We start from the raw sequence: 17,151 nt of genomic DNA on the forward strand, positions 1-17,151 counted from the left end.
AACAACACAAGGATCATCATGGTGAGGAAAAGATGAAGAGAAATAAAAGAATGAGCAAGGAAGGTATAAAGAGAATGATCAATAGCACAAGTGTTAAGCAATAAAAGAAGTCTCACATCATGTCAAGAAAAAAAAAAGACACCGTAAAAGTGAATGCTCAAAATTTAAAAAAAAAAAAAAACAAGAAGGGAGAAGAAGAGAAAGCCATTCATGATTACTTGGGAATTATACTACTGAGTCATTCTATGAAAAAGTCATTATAAGACCTTTCCCTTACCAAGCATTGATATTACACATAGACAAGAAAGTCTAAGTGAAGGGGAGCCTCTAGTGACAATGAAAGTAACTTGAGACAAATGATTCTACTAATGATGAATTGCTATATTTAATATGTGCTTTATATAATTAACTAGCTAGTAAAGTCTAAGGATAAGACCAAGGGTGATATATAGAAAAGAATTGAAGCTTAAGGCTAGGTAGATTTTTTTTTTTTATAACCCATGTATTTATCTCTTAGAACCGATTAAATCTTGTCGACCATAAAGATAAATCCAGATAGTGCTCGCGTTATTAGACACCAATAAACTACCTTCACAGGGCACTCCTGGTTGATGAGAACCATATTCCATCTAAGTTCTCAACCATAATCCATAACACAGCCATTCGCCAAAGGGCCCATGGGTAATCTGTGTTCCATACATTTTTATCAAATAGAGCATGAGCATGCTCCAGTCGAGAATTGAGAGATCCACCAAGTGTCTTTACCGCTACGGTGCCCAAGGGCACTAAGGTAGATTCCTTTCTTACAACTTGTGAACATGATTTTATCAATTTAGAGTTGAAAATAAACATTTGAAATCTCAACTTGATGAAATGAAGATGACTCTAGAAAAAGAAGGAATCATTTTGTTGCTTGAACAAAAGAAGGTAAATTCTCTTGCTCGATATATAATTTTGTATCTTTGGATATACTTTTCACAATAAAACAACACAGTAATTAAAAAAACACAGGTATAGCTTGTTAAACGAAGTTCTTGGATCTGCATATGTTGTATACATGGCCTACTCCATACGCCAGATTGGCTTAAACCAACTGAAGGAGGACTGATAAGAGATCATCAACAAGAGCACCAACACCAAGGCCAACACCTTCACGGGTGAGGCTCCTGCCCCCTGTGCTGCCGGCGACTCCTGCTCGCGTCGTCTTCCCGGGAACACGAACATTTGCCTGAGGAAGAAGGGAGCGACGACGAGGAGCGCGACGGGGAGAAGGAACGTGAAGAACCTTAGACCGATCTCGGTGCGGATCATTTGGGTCTTGTAGTCATGGTACCACGACATGCACAGGAAGAGGACGACGATGGCAAAGACGAGGATGAGATGGAGAGGAGGGAGGGAGAGGGAGCAGAGCGTCTGCTCTTGCCATCCTCGCTTCCAATGAGGTCCTCGACTGTCATTGAAGAACCAGGCCATGGCGAACGCGTGTGGTGTGTTGTTGGCTAGCTAGTTCTTGAAGTGCGCCATTAATTAGGTACATTTTTAAAGAAGAAGATCGAGGATAAAGCAACGTGGGGAATCTATTCTAGTGAAGCTTTTGCAGCGGAAGTGGGTGGAGATGGAATTTTATCTTTTGATGTTCCTTGTCGAGAAGGAATTGTTAAAACTTGAAGGATGCATGGGTGGATGGTACGCATGTGTTTATGAACAGACAGCTAGCAAATTATATGGGCATGAGACAGAAGCTTGAGAGTCAAGTTCTTATATATAAGATTAACGCACCAAAGCTTAGTATAAAAGAAGATATATAGTTACAAAAAGTTTTTATTATAAACTCTAATTTGGTGGATCTAGGCTTGTATACAAGCCAAGACAAGCCTAGCTGAGGTAAATTTTTTGATATTCAAATTTGTTTAGATAATTGAGCTAAATTGAGCTGACCTTAAAATGAACTAATCTACATCAAATTCCCTATCTAAAATTTAAAATTTAGGGTAGAAGAACTACTCTATTAAATTTGGATATCCATTATTCACTACACAATACATCAACTTCCCTATAATTTACCTTATCTTAATTTTTTATTATTTTTTTCTACCTATGTAATATCTACTTTTCATTACCCAATTCATTCCTTTTATTTTTTTCTCTCTTAAATTTAATAATATCTTAATATTTAGAGAATGATTTCATGAGAATTGTACTATTCATAAAAAATTAAAATTTAGAAAATTGATAGGCTAGCTAATGTAAAACAAATTTATGTAAAATATAAAATTTAAGGTAAATTCTATATTTAGCGAAGCTGATATGGATGATTTAAGTTGTTAAAATAGTTCTTTAAGCTTGACTTAGTTTCTCTTTTACAAGTTTAAGCTTGGTTTGTTTACATGGTTATTGGGTTTTCAATTAAGTTTGTTTAATTGTTTGAAGTTTTATCATTTTAAATTTGTTTGATTGATTGTTGACATTGATAATACAAGTTTATATGTTTGTTTTTGAAAGTTTTTTTTTATTCATTTACTATGTTGATAAGAGTTTTATTGATCAACATTAATCTTGTCTGAAAGCGAAGAAGATGGTGTGCTAGGTAAGTGGCGTTGTTGTTGACTGCGAGAAAATAAAGACCCTGGTGACGCGGATGAACCTGCGCAGCAAAAACAGGAACTAAGAGTAGAAAACATTAGTTACTGAGCTATGGAGGGGGTCCCTAGCGCAGGCACTCCGATGCTCAAGTCAGAATAATAATGCCGACAAAAAGTGTGAAAGAAGATGAACAGTAGTGTAAGTGCGTGCGTATGTGAGAGTAGTATCACATATGTAAGCGTAGCGTAACATACCCACCCAACAGAGAGAATCCCCTTTTTATACGTTTCTCATAACCTCCGTAATTATGAGACATCAGAGAATGTCTGGTGTTAGAATATATCGAGTGACAAAGTATGTACAACAGCTCTCCTCTAGGCAGAAGAATGTTCCATTGCATGTATATGCTAGAATAAGGGAATATTTTTTGATGAATAGATGTTATTCTTTGACAGGTTATTACCATTCCCTGATAATGTTGCCTCCTAGAGGAGATCTAACTGGCTCTGAAGTTGGGTGTATATAGGCTAGGGATCTCGTCTAGGAGAGATGAAGAATTGAATCTGGAAGTTTGGCCGGCTCTGGGCCAGGCAGATATATACTGGAGTCATAACCCTGCTGAGTGAGGAGTTGAGTCTAGAAGTCTGGCCAGCTCTGGGGTCAGACAGATATATACTGGGGGGCTTGCCCTTGTGGAGTGAGGAACTGAGTCTGGAAGTCTGGCCACCTCTGGGACTGGGCGGATATATACTGGGGACTTGCCCCTACAGAGTAAGAAACTGAGTCTGGAAGTCTAGCAGACTCTAGCACCAGACGAATGTATATTGGGGGCCTCAACCACTAGTGGGGAGCTAAGTCTCTAAGGTCCAACCGGCTCGATGGCTGACCGACCTTATGCTGGGTACCTTGACCACGAATGGGGAGCTAAGTCCCTAAGGTCCGACTGGCACTTTAGTCGATCGACCTTATGTTGGGTGCTTAGCCCTTGAAGAGTGGAGATCTAAATCTCAAATGTGAGTGGTTTGTCCAACTATGTGCACTCTGACTGCCACCTCATCTTGACTTTAACTGTCACCTTCCCTTGACTTTGGCTACCATATCATCTTGACCATTGACTCTATACTACTTTTGAGACCACCCACAACACACCATATCATAAGCATCTCCTTCAAGTCTATTCGAAGGATGACAAACTAACTAGACCTGAGTCCTATTTCAATCTAATCATTCGTTTGGCTAGATACTCCAACTATCGCCTATCAAAATTATTGTCAACGCAATCAAGCATTGGAAGTACAAGGCGAGGCTTCGGCAAGAATGCATTGGTGAAATGATTTGGTTGTCTTACCCATCATAAATATTATTTCATGGGCAATTGATATGTGTTCCACCAACTACCCTTTTTACGATGCGACAGCTGATGCACACACTTTTGTACGAATCAATGGTGATTTAGTTCCTCTGATCTGACAGTTGCCATACATTTGACCATTTTGATCGGGTGGTTAGGAGTCAAAGACATCTTCATGCTTCTATTTAAAAACCCTAAGGGTGCATTTGGTTTAAGTTATCATGTATAATCTTGGTCATGTGATTACCCTGGTAATCACATAATTAAGGTTATGAGAAATAAAACATAACCCAATGTTATTTGGTTCAATCTAGGTAATACAATAAAAATTTATTTATTTAAAGGTTTTCATATATAACTTAGTTTAATATTTTACTGTATTACCCTCAGTTACAAAACCAATAATACATAATAATAATAATAATAATAATAATAATATTATTATTATTATTATTATTATTATTATCATTATTAAACATTACGTTATTTTATTATTTAACTTTAAGTTTTTTATAGTATTTTTTAAAACATTCATATATATATATATATATATATATATATATATATATATATATAATATTTTCAAAAATACAGCGTTATTTTTAAAATAAAATATCATATATTTTTATTTTTTATTTAGTTTTTATAATTTAAAATGGATTTTTTATTATAAAAATTTTAGGGCTATTTTTGTCCCAAAGTGTAAATATCAAAGGATATTTTTGACAAAAAAAATTTGTTAACCCCGGAATCAAGAAAAACCTCACTTTTCTGAGATTTTTCGATTCCGAATTATATGTCCCTTTTGCCTACGTGTTAGGAATGAATAATTACTCAGAAATCACCGATTACCTAAACCAAACAGGATTTCATTGATGACTTTGGATGGATAACCAAGGTTATTAAGGATAATCCTCAACCAAACACACCCTAAGTGTCTCAAAAAAATAGTCATTCATGCCTTGTCTTCTTCATCTTTCTTCCCTGATGATTCCTACTGCCTATGCTCCCTCTCCCTAGTAAGTGTCCTCTTCTACCTTTCTGCGTCTCTTCTCCTTTCATCCATGCCCAAGAAACTTTTACCCCTGGTATACTTCCATTCGCTCTGATTTCGACAACTGCAACCTACTAATGATCTGTTTGGCTCTAGAAATCCCTACAAACTTGCATATTATCATACCTGGCCCCTAAGATCGTTCTCACCATTCTCCTTCGGGCTATGTCGCCTTCTTCAAAGATCAGCTTCAGGCTGGTTTGCGCTTCTCGATCCACCCTTTTCTATCTGACCTCAACCTATACTTCCATACCCCACTCCAATAACTTGCTCTCAATGTCTTTTGCTCGATGTATAGAATGGCAATCCTACCCCACTCGTATGATATTCCTTTAACCCCTCATATTTTTCATTACTTTTATCACTAAAAAAAAACATAACCTAGGGGTCTTCTAGTCACAAGGTAGTTTTCTTTAAGAAATTGCCTTCATCTACTATGCAATGGAAATCTCTTTTTTTTTTTTTTTATCCAAGTGTTTGATTATGTGTCTTAGTTGATCGGCTGACAATTGGACCTCTCCCCTTTTACTTAGTTAGGAGATTATCGTCACGAACTCGCCTTCCTTTCGCCATTGGGGAAATTAGTTGGCTTACAATTCAATATCCCTCAGCTGTTTCAGGCGGACCTTCTCTACATATTCAGACTGAGTCTCGTCCGAACAACGCTCCTGATCTCTTTTGGTAAGATTTTGGTAACTTAATTTCCTTTCTGTTTTGTGTAGTGAAAACCATGTTCAAGGTTTATGCTTCTAAGGCTTTAAAGTTGGAAGAGGCTGAGCTAGATCAACGAGGCCAAGACCTTTTGGCCTAGTGGGAAGATTACATTACAACTAAAAGGAATTTAGATATCTCCACAATGACATGATATTATCCACTTTTGGTCTAAGCCCTCATGATTTTATTTTTGGGGTCTACCCACAAAGCTTCATACTAATGAAGATATCTTTTCCTTATAAATTCATGATCTTTCCCATGTGTTTTCAATGTGGGACTTTGTTTATAAACTTAGAATCCAACAATCCCCCCTCAAATAAAGGACCACAAGCTTCCCACGTTCGATCATCGACTCACAAGATCTTCTTGCCCCTTAGTCCACCCAACCTACTAGGACTTCCTTGCCTAGCCGCAACTAAGACTTCCTACCTGGTGTCTGGTTCTCTTGATTCGGTCATGGGAGCCCTCACTTCTTTTGTTCAAAGTCAATATTCTACTCACATGATTCAATTAGACTATAGCTCTTGTGCACAGTCGGCGGTTAGACCTTCTGATGGTCCGGGCTCTGATATCAATTGTTAGGATCAAAAGAAATTTAGATATCTCTACAATGACATGATATTGTCTACTTTGGGTCTAAGTCCTCATGATTTTATTCTTAGGCTCTACCTAAAAAGCTTCATATCAATGGAGATATCTTTACTTTATAAACTCATGATCTTTCTCATGTGTTTTCAATTTGAGACTTTGTTTATAACCTTGCAACCCAACAGATTAGCCAGTCAACCCCTCTACAGCAACCTCCAACAGTTGAGCAGGTGACACAGGCGACGCGGAGAATGTAGAAGAAAGGCCACCACCTGAAGCACCCTTGAGGGTGAAACGTAAGCGACGCAGTCATATCCCTTCAAAATAAACCTCTTCCAATTGGGTGGCTTTGGAGGTTGTGCCTTTTCCTCAACCTACACCAGCAAAGAAGGGCACCCTAACTCCTTGCTCTGAGTAGGTGATTTCAGCTCTGCCCTCCATCCACCCGGTTCAAGGAGAGATAGATTCCCCTTCGGACGGATCCCCTATTACTTAAACTTGTTAGTCATCATCTCCTTGCTCGCTCGTCCTATATACATGGGCTTCCTCCCAACCATGTTCATCCTACCAGTCGACCCCCTGTTTCCCTTGACGTGACTTCTGTCCAGGATGTGGCTTTGCCTTCAGATCTCTCTTCAGTGGGCATGCAAATGTTATTGAAAGGTTTACTGGAAGAGGCTTGGGAGAATGGGATGACTCAAGTGGACAACTGCATGACCTTAGGGATGCCCAATAGGTTTGCCCAAGACATAACTTTGGTAAGGTGTTGCTGACTTATCTTTTTTAACTTGACTACTATTAATCATGCCCTTCTTTCTGTTGGAGCAATCCCAATGGTCCGTGCGATCATGTGTTTTGATGTTTGGACAAAAGATTTAAGTTAGGTTCATCCTTATTATTTGATATGTGTATTTAAGTTGTACAGGTTTGCAGGATACACATTTGACTCAGATTGATGGCTTCAGGTCCGGTGAAGGATGGAGCATCCGAGGAACTGTGGACAAGGTAGCGAGGACAAGGGCCGAGGGGAGGGACTTCGAGGCATACATGAAGAATAGCATTGGGGACGAGCCGTGGGCTTGAATGCATCCAAGGGACGAGAGCCAAAGGAAGTAGGCTTGAAGGCAAGAGGTCAAAGTTGCAAAGAAGCGTCAAATGAGTTGTAAGGGTGAGGGTCCGAGTGCTGAGAGATTGTCCTCGGGTACCAGTTGATTGGTGGTTCCATCAGTCGACTGGTATAGTCGACTGGGCAATCGACTGGGAGAGAACAGAATGCTTCTATTCGCTCAGCCAGTATGAAGCAGTCGGCTGGTATAGAGATGTTGGGATATAACGGTCGAATCTTCCAAAGGGCAGTCGACTGATGGTTTTGGCAGTCGACTGGTATGCGGGGTTTCCAACCCGTGGCTTATATAACCAAGGCTTGAGAGCTTGGTTATAGTTGACGAAATTAGTGGTGGTAAACTCTAATTAGTAGTCTACTAGTTTTCAAGTGCTTGTGAGTGTTGTGGTGAGGTTTCTCCACCCACAAGGAGCGACTTGAGATAGCTGGAGTTTGTCAGAGACTAATCTACCGACGGATAGGGATCGTCCACCTTATGGACAGCCGTAGAGTAGGAGCCCTAATCTCTGAACCACGTTAAATGATCGTGTAGCTTGGTTTGCATTTCTTGTCTTGTATTTAGATTAGCTTTCTACTTGTTTGTTTGTATTCCGCTGCGCAAGCTAACATTATAGGAAGAGCGAGTGATTTGGGGGGCATGTCTATTCGACCTCCCTTCTAGTCGACCACCGATCACCTACAAGTGGTATCAGAGCAAGATCGCTCTCCATCGGACTAACCGTCAAGGAAGCTAAGAAGATGACCGGCTTGATAGAACCGTCAAAGTTCGAAGAAGAAAGTTTATGGGACATCACCTTTTGGATAGTGAAGATGAAGAACTTTCTCGAGACGGATTGGGACACAATGATGGTGGTGGAAGAGCCATTCGAAGTCCCGAGAGACAAGAAAGGGAAGAAGCTCCAACCACGACATTGGATGGAGGAGCAAACCACACTATCGGAGGCAAATTCAAATATAATATCAATTTTGATTGAAATTTTACCTTCTAATGTGATAAGTCATGTAGGTGAATACAAGAATGCGCACGAGTTGTGGAGCAAGGTAAAGATGGTTCTAGGAGAAAAACTCATGCCTACACAAGGAGAAAGAAAATCCAAAGAAAAGGAAGAAATGGCTCAACTAGAGGAGGAGCAACCAGAAGTTGATTCATGCTCAACTTCCGAGGAGGAGAAGGATGAAGAAAGGTCATCCACAAGTGTGGATGAGGAAGATGAAGCATCATCTACATCCTTAAGAATTGAAGAAGATTCCAAGACAAGTGAAGAAGAAGAAGAAGAAATCTTGGAAACCAACTTAGTGAGCATCTCCACCGAAGTTAAATCAAAGAACCACATTGTGTGGTTCGGTTGCAATGAGAAGGGGCATTACAAGAGTAGATGTCCTTTACTCAAGAAGGTAAATCCCAAACTCATTCAAGTTATGTTAAATACTACCAAGAGTTGTAGGAATGAAGAAGCCCAAAGGAGGAGATTACGAATTGTGTGGTTCACGTGTGGGGAGAAGGGCCACTACCACACCAAATGTCCCAAGAAGGGAGAGATCAAGAAGCTAGCACAATTGAAAAAATGGAAGAAAAAGAGGAGAAATGGATGTTCATGTCAAGGGGGGAGCTCCAAAGGTAAAAGGTAAGGTAAATCTTAATTTAAATTTGAAGTCAAATTTTCACTCTTCCATGCATGCTAGGAGAAATGATTTTGTTAATCATAGTATGCCCTTGTAAAATTTTGGATTTAAATATCATGATAGGAATAGGATAATTGTAGATCATAACCCTAGGAGAACCATTCATGGAAAATCTAGAAATGATAGACCTAAGGAGACCCAAGACATTAATCCCAAGAAGGGGAGACACATGCCTAGAAAGGGTAGGTCTAGGAATGTCCAAGGTGGACATGTTGACTCTAGCTTTAGGAACCTAGAAAGGAAAAATCAAGCTTTGAAGGCAAAGCTTAATAAGTTGGAGAAAACCCTAGAAAGATTCAATGTTGGATCTAAGGGTTTAGGTATGGTGTTGGGTAGCCAAAGACCCAACAATGATAGATCAGGTTTAGGATACCGATCTAATGTCTCCAGTGCTAAGGAAAAGTCTTATGCTAAGGTTATATATGACTATAGCAAGGAGAAGCCAAGAAATGGCAAGGGAAAGTCATTTAATGGTAAGGTTAACTTAACCAAGGACAAGGTGTCCAAGGTTAAAAAGATTAGGTTTGTAGGCCAAATGTCACCGGAGATGTACCAATGTGGCCTAGCAATTGTGGATGAGTCACTTAGGGAGGTGACTATGGTTAAGAGCTCTAGGGGAATATCTAAGAGTCAAATTGGGACTCATGGCCAATAGATCTCAGGTGGGCTTTACTTGGGAGTCTAGACGAGCCATGGAATGTGCCAAGTGGTTTGGAGACGAACTTGAGTCTCAAACCTAGGGATTTGGCACAATTGGTTTATGTTCATGCAAGGAAATATGACATTGAAGTCATATTGCATGATAATTGGTTTTGGATGTATAGATGTCATATAAACCATTGCTAGGGATGCATTATGGGTTAGTATGGGCAAATACATCAAGAGGAAGCCAAAACTAGGACTTTAGGTCAAGATTCATTTAAACCATTTAGCTAGTTTTGAGTTTTGTATCAATCTTGAGATTTGTGATAAATATATTTTTTATATATATATATTTTTTCCAAGTAGATATTGATAAAATATATCTCTCCACAAAATTTGAGAATTTTTAGAGATCTGTGAAATTTTTGGTGCATTTCTGAAGTTGGTCAGAAAAAGTTGATTTTTACCCAAATAGTGTACCAGTCGACTGATACAGTTATCAGTCGACTGGTAATAGTATTTTTGAGCACATAATATCTCTGTAAGCTCATTTCGATAAGGGCAGTCGACTGGTACTTCTAGCAATTAATTGATACCAATTTGAAATTATTTTCAACACTGAATTTTGACCGGGTCAACTCATCTATATATATATATATATATATATATATATATATATATATATGAGATCCATGGAGGATAAATACACGAGTTTAGGGTTAGTTGGATGATAAGTTTTCAACAATTAGAATATTGTTGGAAAGCTTTTTGGATGTTAGGCAAAGGGAGAGAAGTAAGGTTTAGTTGGGAAAACCTTGAGTGTCTTTGCGTAGGGGGAGCTTTGTGATAAGTTCTTAAATAGCCTATGGTAAAATCCTAGCTCAATGGGGAGCTTAGGTGTAGGGGGAGCCTTGGGATAGGTTCCAATGCATGTTGCATTATTTCCATTCGGTAGTGTAAGTCCAAGTATGTAGCCTTGGCAACGTAAGTCCATTCGGAAATATAAATCCAAGTGTGTAGCCTTGGCAACATAAGTCCATTTGGCGGTGTAAATCCAAGAGGGTAGCCTTGGCAACGTAAATCCATTGGTCGGTGTAAGTCCAAGTGTGTAGCCTTGGCAATGTAAGTCCATTCGGCGATGTAAGTCTAAGTGTGTAGCCTTGGCATCGTAAGTCCTTTTGTTTTAGCATGTTTATTTGCTATTATGTTTTCCATAACTTAAACATATTGTCAAACATCAAAAAGGGAGAGATTATTGGAGTAATCCTAATGGTCCATGCGACCATGTGTTTTGGTGTTTGGGCAAAAGGTTTAAGTTAGGTTCACCATTATTATTTGATATATGTATTTGAGTTGTGCAGGTTTGTAGGATACACATTTGACTCAGGTGATGACTTCGAGTCCGGTGAAGGATGGAGCATCCGAGGAACTGTAGACAAGGCAACAAGGACAAGGGCTGAGGGAAGAGACTTCGAGGCATACGCGAAGGATGGCATTGGGGACGAGCCGCGGGCTTGAATGCATCCGAGGGACGAGAGCCAAAGGAAGTAGGCTTGAAGGCAAGAGGTCAAGGTTGCCAAGAAGCATCAAATGAGTCGTAAGGGTGAGGGTCCGAGTGCTGAGAGATTGTACTCGGGTACCAATCGACTGGTGGTTTCATCAGTGGACTGGTATAGTCGACTTGGCAATTGACTGGGAGCGAACAAAATGCTTTTGTTCGCTCAGCCAATATGAAGCAGTCGACTGGTACTTTTACCAGTCAACTGGTATAGAGATGTTGGGATGTAACAGTCGAATCTCCACAGAGGGCAGTCGACTGATGGTTTTGGCAGTCGACTGGTAGGCGGAGTTTTTCAACCCATGGCCTATATAACCAAGGCTTGGGAGCTTGGTTATAGTTCAGGAAATTAGTGGTGATAAACTCTAATTAGTAATCTATTAGTTCTCAAGTGCTTGTGCGTGTTGTGGTGAGGTTTCTCCACCCACAAGGAGCAACTTGAGATAGCCGGAGTTTGTCGGGGGCTAATCCACCGACGGATAGGGATCATCCACCTTACAGACAGCCGTGGAGTAGGAGCCCTAATCTCCGAAACCCCCCTTCTAGCCGGCCACCGATCACCTACAAGGTGTTGTTGACTTATCTTTTTTAACTAGACTATTGTTAATCATGCCCTTCTTTCTTCTTAATTTTAGACGACCGGGCTGAATATAACCCGAGCCTTGGTGGACCGAGAACGGGAGAACGGGGTGTTGTGGAGGCAACTATCAGAACTAGAATTGCTTTAGACTCTTACCCGAATCCTAGATGACCTTGTACACCAGGGAGCTCGAACACAAGTTTGGCATACTGGGCAAGCTGGAAAAGAGTATGCATGAGGCTTGGGAACTGGTCAGTGTTGAGACCTTGAGAGCACAGAAACTAGAGGATGTCCTTAGGACTAATAAAGCCAAGGTCCGTTAGGAAAGTGCAAGGAGGAGCCGAACCTTGGAGGATCTGGACGTAAAGACTGTAGAAGCTGAGGGTCTCTCCAAAAAATTAGAGGAGCTTGAGGCCACCCACGTTTTAGAGCTAGCTATGAAGGATAATGAGTTGGCGGACAAGACTCTACTGGTGTCCGATCAGTAGCAAAACATGGATGCCTAGAAAGTAGCACTGGAGTCCCTGTGAGTTGAATTGGAGGCTATGAGGTCCGAGCTAACAGCCTTTAAGTCTAAGCTGGCGGGGACTACATCTGAGTTGCTGGCATCCCAAATAGAACTAGCAGACCTCAAGGCATGGGAGGAGGAGCTCTTTAAAGAAAAAAGAGTAGCCTACCTTCACTCTCAAGAAGCCAGCGAATCGTTTAGAGCATACCTTATCAGATCTCGGTTCTTCATCTGATGACCGATTGTGTGAAGCCCATTAAGGATGTCTTTTATCCTTGCGTGTAACTGACTAGCAGATTCTCCTTCTTGTATTTTGATGTTAAATAATCTGTTTAAGAATAAGTCATTTTTTGTTACCTTTACGTTATTGGTTTCCTCGTGTAGTGCTATGAGCTTATCCTATAATTCCTTTGTGTTTTCGTGTAGGCTAACGCGGTTTAGTTCCTCTTTCATTGGTTATCACTGGATTATGTTGAGGGCCTTGAAGTCGATCTGGGTCTTTTTCTTCATCTCCGATAATTTTCTGGGTCTATTGGAATTTTGATACTGTGGTTGACTGCCACCTTGTATCCTTTGGTGATACTAAACCATTGGTTGAAGTCGATTTTCAAGTACACTTTCATCCGCTTCTTCCTATATGAAAAATCATCCCCGTTAAATAGTGGCAGACGAATAGTGTTGTATCCTTCATTTTGAGCCATTTACCACTAAAATAGAGAACTAGAGGGAGGTACCAAGATTTGGTCTTGGATTAGTAGAGTTTAAGTAAATAAAAAAATATCAAGGAATTCGAGTGGTGTTGCACCAACTTCAAGTAAAAATCAAACGAGAACGAATTATTTGAAGAGGTAAACTTTTACCAATTCAAATATAGTATGAAAACATTGAGATCCAAAAAATAAAATAGCTCCCCTTGGCTTGATTGGTGGTTACACCAATTTAGAGCATAACTTGGCTCTGATACCACTTGTTGGATCAAGTCGCATGTGAGAGGGGGAGGGGGAGGGGGAGGGGGAGGGGTGAATCACATGGTTTTGAAAAACTTGTTCTTTTTTATTTTGAAAACAAAGTATATAGCGGAAAAACAGAGAAATTAAAAAAAATAAGTAAGAAGACAGAGACAGACACGGTTAGAGCTGTAAATAAACGAAGCGTTCATGAACAAGCTTAGTGTTCGGCTTGGTAAGAGCTTATTTATGTTCATTTAATATACATAAGATTAATTAAGCAAACAAGCTTAAACATCTCATTAAACTAAACAAACAAGCTTGAACACATTTGTGTTCAGCTTGTTAACATTTGTGAACAATGTTCGTGAACAATGTTTATTAATAAAACTCTTTTCAATATGCTAAATAAATAAATAAATTTAAATTATTAAGCTCAATAACTAATCAAAAAACTAAAAATTTCAAACAATCAAAAAAACTTGAGTTGAGAGCTTGATATCATCTAAACGAACCAAGCTCCAACCAAGCTCGAACTAAGCTCAAGCCAAGTTTGAATTGAGAGCTTGATAGTATCTAAATGAACCAAGCTCAAACTCATAAAAAATAAACCAAGTCAAGCTTGAACACTCATTTCAAAAGTTTGGTTCATTTTAAGACCGGCTCGGCTCGGATTGGCTTGGCTTGGTTACCTTATCAAACAAGTTTGAACATCCTAAAGCTAGGCTCGGCTCGGCTTGTTTACAGTCCTATTGACACACGGTCGATTTTACTTGGTTCGGAGTCTTTGAGACTTCTACTCCAAGACCCAGGTTCCGCGGACCTATCGATGGATAATCACTTAAAATACCTCTTCCAGAACGGGCAAAAGAGGGAATCGAGTACAGAAGAAAGTCGGAACAAGTGCAACAGACTACACTTGTCCTTTGTGCAATAATTAAGTACAAAATTCAAAGTTACCAAACACTTTTTTCAGAGTCGATCGACTCAATATTAGTGTTTGAGCAGCTTCTCAGCGGTAGATAGGTGTAGTAACGTTGTAGCAGAGTCATAGCAGGAAGTCAGAGTCACTTTCCCTCTCTCCTCTCTGGACCAGGAACTAGTCAAGGTCATAGTTTAGAGATTCAAAATGGACCTAAACTGGACCGACGCCTACTGTCCCTCAACCAGCGCACATCCTCACTGAGTCACTTTCCTCCAGTGACTTACCTAACTTACTAACTTGTAATGTGTCGACAAGCCTCTTGACCCACCAGGTCTTCATATCATTTGTCAAGTCTGCAGACCCAACTGAACTTTTGCCTGTCGTTAAGTCCCGCGAACCCAATCGGACTTCCTGTCAAATATCTAGTCAGCCCTTTGACTTATCTGGGCTTTGCACCAACTATCAGGTTCTCCAACCTAGCTAGATTTCAGCTTGGTGTCAGATCCTTCAGACCCATCAACTCCTGCAACTTGATAAAGTAATTAAATCACATAAAGATCTAATTTAACTCACTTGTCATTCATCAAAAATTAAATTAAACCTTTAGTGCAAATTGCACCAACATATTAGACGTGCTCCAATCTCGATGGACAATGCAATATAAATATTTCAAGGTTCCACCTAAGAATTTCTAAAATACCTTCGGATAAATTGTGAGTTACATGATAATTAACTGCATCATCAACTACATGTCACTTTGGTTAAGCATATTTGGACATACTACGGTTATAATCAATGAAAAGATAATTTATTAATTATGATATATTTAATTTTCTTAATTAGGGCGTGGTTCCTTACTTTTTTTTATTTTTTAATTAAAAGGTTTTTTAAACTTTAGTTTTTGTTTAAAATAATCAAAAGCAAAGGAGTTGTAAAAAATGATGAGATTCGTACAAAAGTCGCTTTTACCGTGGAAAGATGACTAAGATTTTTTATTTTTAGGTGACATTGTGGAAGCTGGTGGAGAGCTTCCACCGTTGAACATGTCCTAAGTTATCATATGGATTTGCCAAGATAGTTTTAAAAGTCATTATGATATATTAAACAAAAAAATTATTTTTTTATTAGCACTATTAATTCTTTTAAAAAATATTTAAAATATAATTATACAATATAAATATCTAAGATTAATTCACACTCAAAGATCATTTCTAAAATATTCTTAAAAATAATTCATAAAATAGTACATATAAAAAGAGTTTTAAACTGGAAATTATAACCCCTTTTCATTAAATTTAAAATATGTAAAAACAACAACCCTTCAGAATAATAAGGTTCGCACAATATTAGATTATATATATAACAAATGATATGGTGGTGCAGATGTGGATGAGGAGCCCTATCAGAAGGACGATGGCGATCTCCCATTGGTTCACGTCAGCACCACCCTATCCTAGGCGATCCTCTTCCTTCTCTCTTCCACAAATACTTCTCTCCTCTTCGCCATGGCCAATCCAATCCAATCTCCATCTCGATCTCGCGCTATGGCCATGTCCGCCCAAGCTTCCCTCTTCGCCGCTCTCCCATGCTCGAAGCCCGCCGTCGTCCCTCGCGGCCTCCTCGCGTGGAAGCCGATTCCGTCGCTGCCGGCCCCCGGGGCGAGGCGGGGCCTGCAGAGGGCGTGGGCCGTCGAGGAGAAGGCGGAGGCCCCGGTGGGGTTCACCCCGCCGCAGCTGGACCCCAACACGCCGTCCCCCATCTTCAGCGGCAGCACCGGTGGGCTGCTCCGCAAGGCGCAGGTGGAGGAGTTCTACGTCATCACCTGGGACTCGCCCAAGGAGCAGGTGTTCGAGATGGTGACGGGCGGCGCGGCGATCATGCGGCAGGGCCCGAACCTACTGAAGCTGGCAAGGAAGGAGCAGTGCCTGGCGATGGGTACCAGGCTGCGGTCCAAGTACAAGATCAACTACCAGTTCTACCGGGTGTTCCCCAACGGCGAAGTGCAGTACCTGCACCCCAAGGACGGCGTCTACCCGGAGAAGGTCAACCCTGGACGGCAGGGAGTCGGCGTGAACTATAGATCCATCGGAAAGAACATCAACCCCATCGAGGTCAAGTTCACCGGCAAGCAAGTCTATGACCTTTAAATATTCATTTCCTCCACCACCACCACCACCTCCTCCTCCTCCTCCTCCTCCTCCTCCTCCTCCACCGCCACCAGCTAGTGTGTAATTAGTTAATATGCTACGACATTCGATCATCAAGTACGTACTCTTGCTTGTAACTTTTATGTTGAACTGAATTTATTAATGTACTCTTAAGTTGCTCTTCCTGTGCTTTGCCTGAACTGATGATCGATCGCGCGCCGTCATTCTATGATTCATTTGCGCCATGTGGTTTATGTTGGATCGAGACCGCGGCAATCATGGTTAAATCGTTCGTTTATCGGAATCGTAAAACTATCGGAGTAATTAAAACCTCGTTCAGAAATTAATGCAGCGAAAATGAAATAGAGAAACACACACAGAAGAACACGGAGGATTTACTTCGTTCGGAGCCTAAGGCGACTCCTACTCGAAGGCCCGCGATCCTTGATCGCTTCCGGTGGGCAACAACTATAAGCTTGATAAGAATTACAAATTACAATGAAAGTATTAAAATAACTTTGTACCGACAACTTAAGAAAAAAGAAAATAGAGCTCCGGGTCGTCGGAATGTTGCAGCAGCACTTCGGAATGATTGTGTTAGCAGCACGTTGAAAAAAGAAAGCCTGGAACTTGATTGTTTGAAGTGCTGGTCGAAACCCCCTTATAAAGGGTGTTCAAGGCGCCTTGAAGGCTGTTCAAGGCGCCTCCATGCTGCCGAGTCCTCCGCGTGGATGAAACTTGAACTGGT

The 17,151-nt window shown here is 40.4% G+C and overlaps 2 protein-coding genes across 2 annotated transcripts; one reads left to right on the plus strand and one right to left on the minus strand.

Moving 5' to 3' along the window:
- Window positions 1-1,062: 1,062 nt before the first annotated feature.
- LOC122043896 lies at window positions 1,063-1,473 on the minus strand. Its single transcript, XM_042604460.1, has one exon. The coding sequence runs from the start codon at window positions 1,471-1,473 to the stop codon at window positions 1,063-1,065; it is 411 nt and encodes a 136-aa protein (XP_042460394.1).
- Window positions 1,474-15,754: 14,281 nt separating this feature from the next.
- Window positions 15,755-16,588, plus strand: LOC122041914 (photosystem I reaction center subunit II, chloroplastic-like). The gene has a single exon (XM_042601794.1). The coding sequence runs from the start codon at window positions 15,762-15,764 to the stop codon at window positions 16,401-16,403; it is 642 nt and encodes a 213-aa protein (XP_042457728.1). The 5' UTR covers window positions 15,755-15,761; the 3' UTR covers window positions 16,404-16,588.
- The last annotated feature ends 563 nt before the right edge of the window (window positions 16,589-17,151 follow it).

The sequence above is a fragment of the Zingiber officinale genome, chromosome 2A (genome assembly GCF_018446385.1).
Source record: "Zingiber officinale cultivar Zhangliang chromosome 2A, Zo_v1.1, whole genome shotgun sequence".
NCBI lineage: Eukaryota > Viridiplantae > Streptophyta > Magnoliopsida > Zingiberales > Zingiberaceae > Zingiber > Zingiber officinale.

Bases quoted from the DNA above. Each gene is read 5' to 3' on its own strand.
- LOC122043896 (XM_042604460.1), bottom strand. From the start codon at position 1,473: ATGGCCTGGTTCTTCAATGACAGTCGAGGACCTCATTGGAAGCGAGGA.
- LOC122041914 (XM_042601794.1), top strand. From the start codon at position 15,762: ATGGCCAATCCAATCCAATCTCCATCTCGATCTCGCGCTATGGCCATG.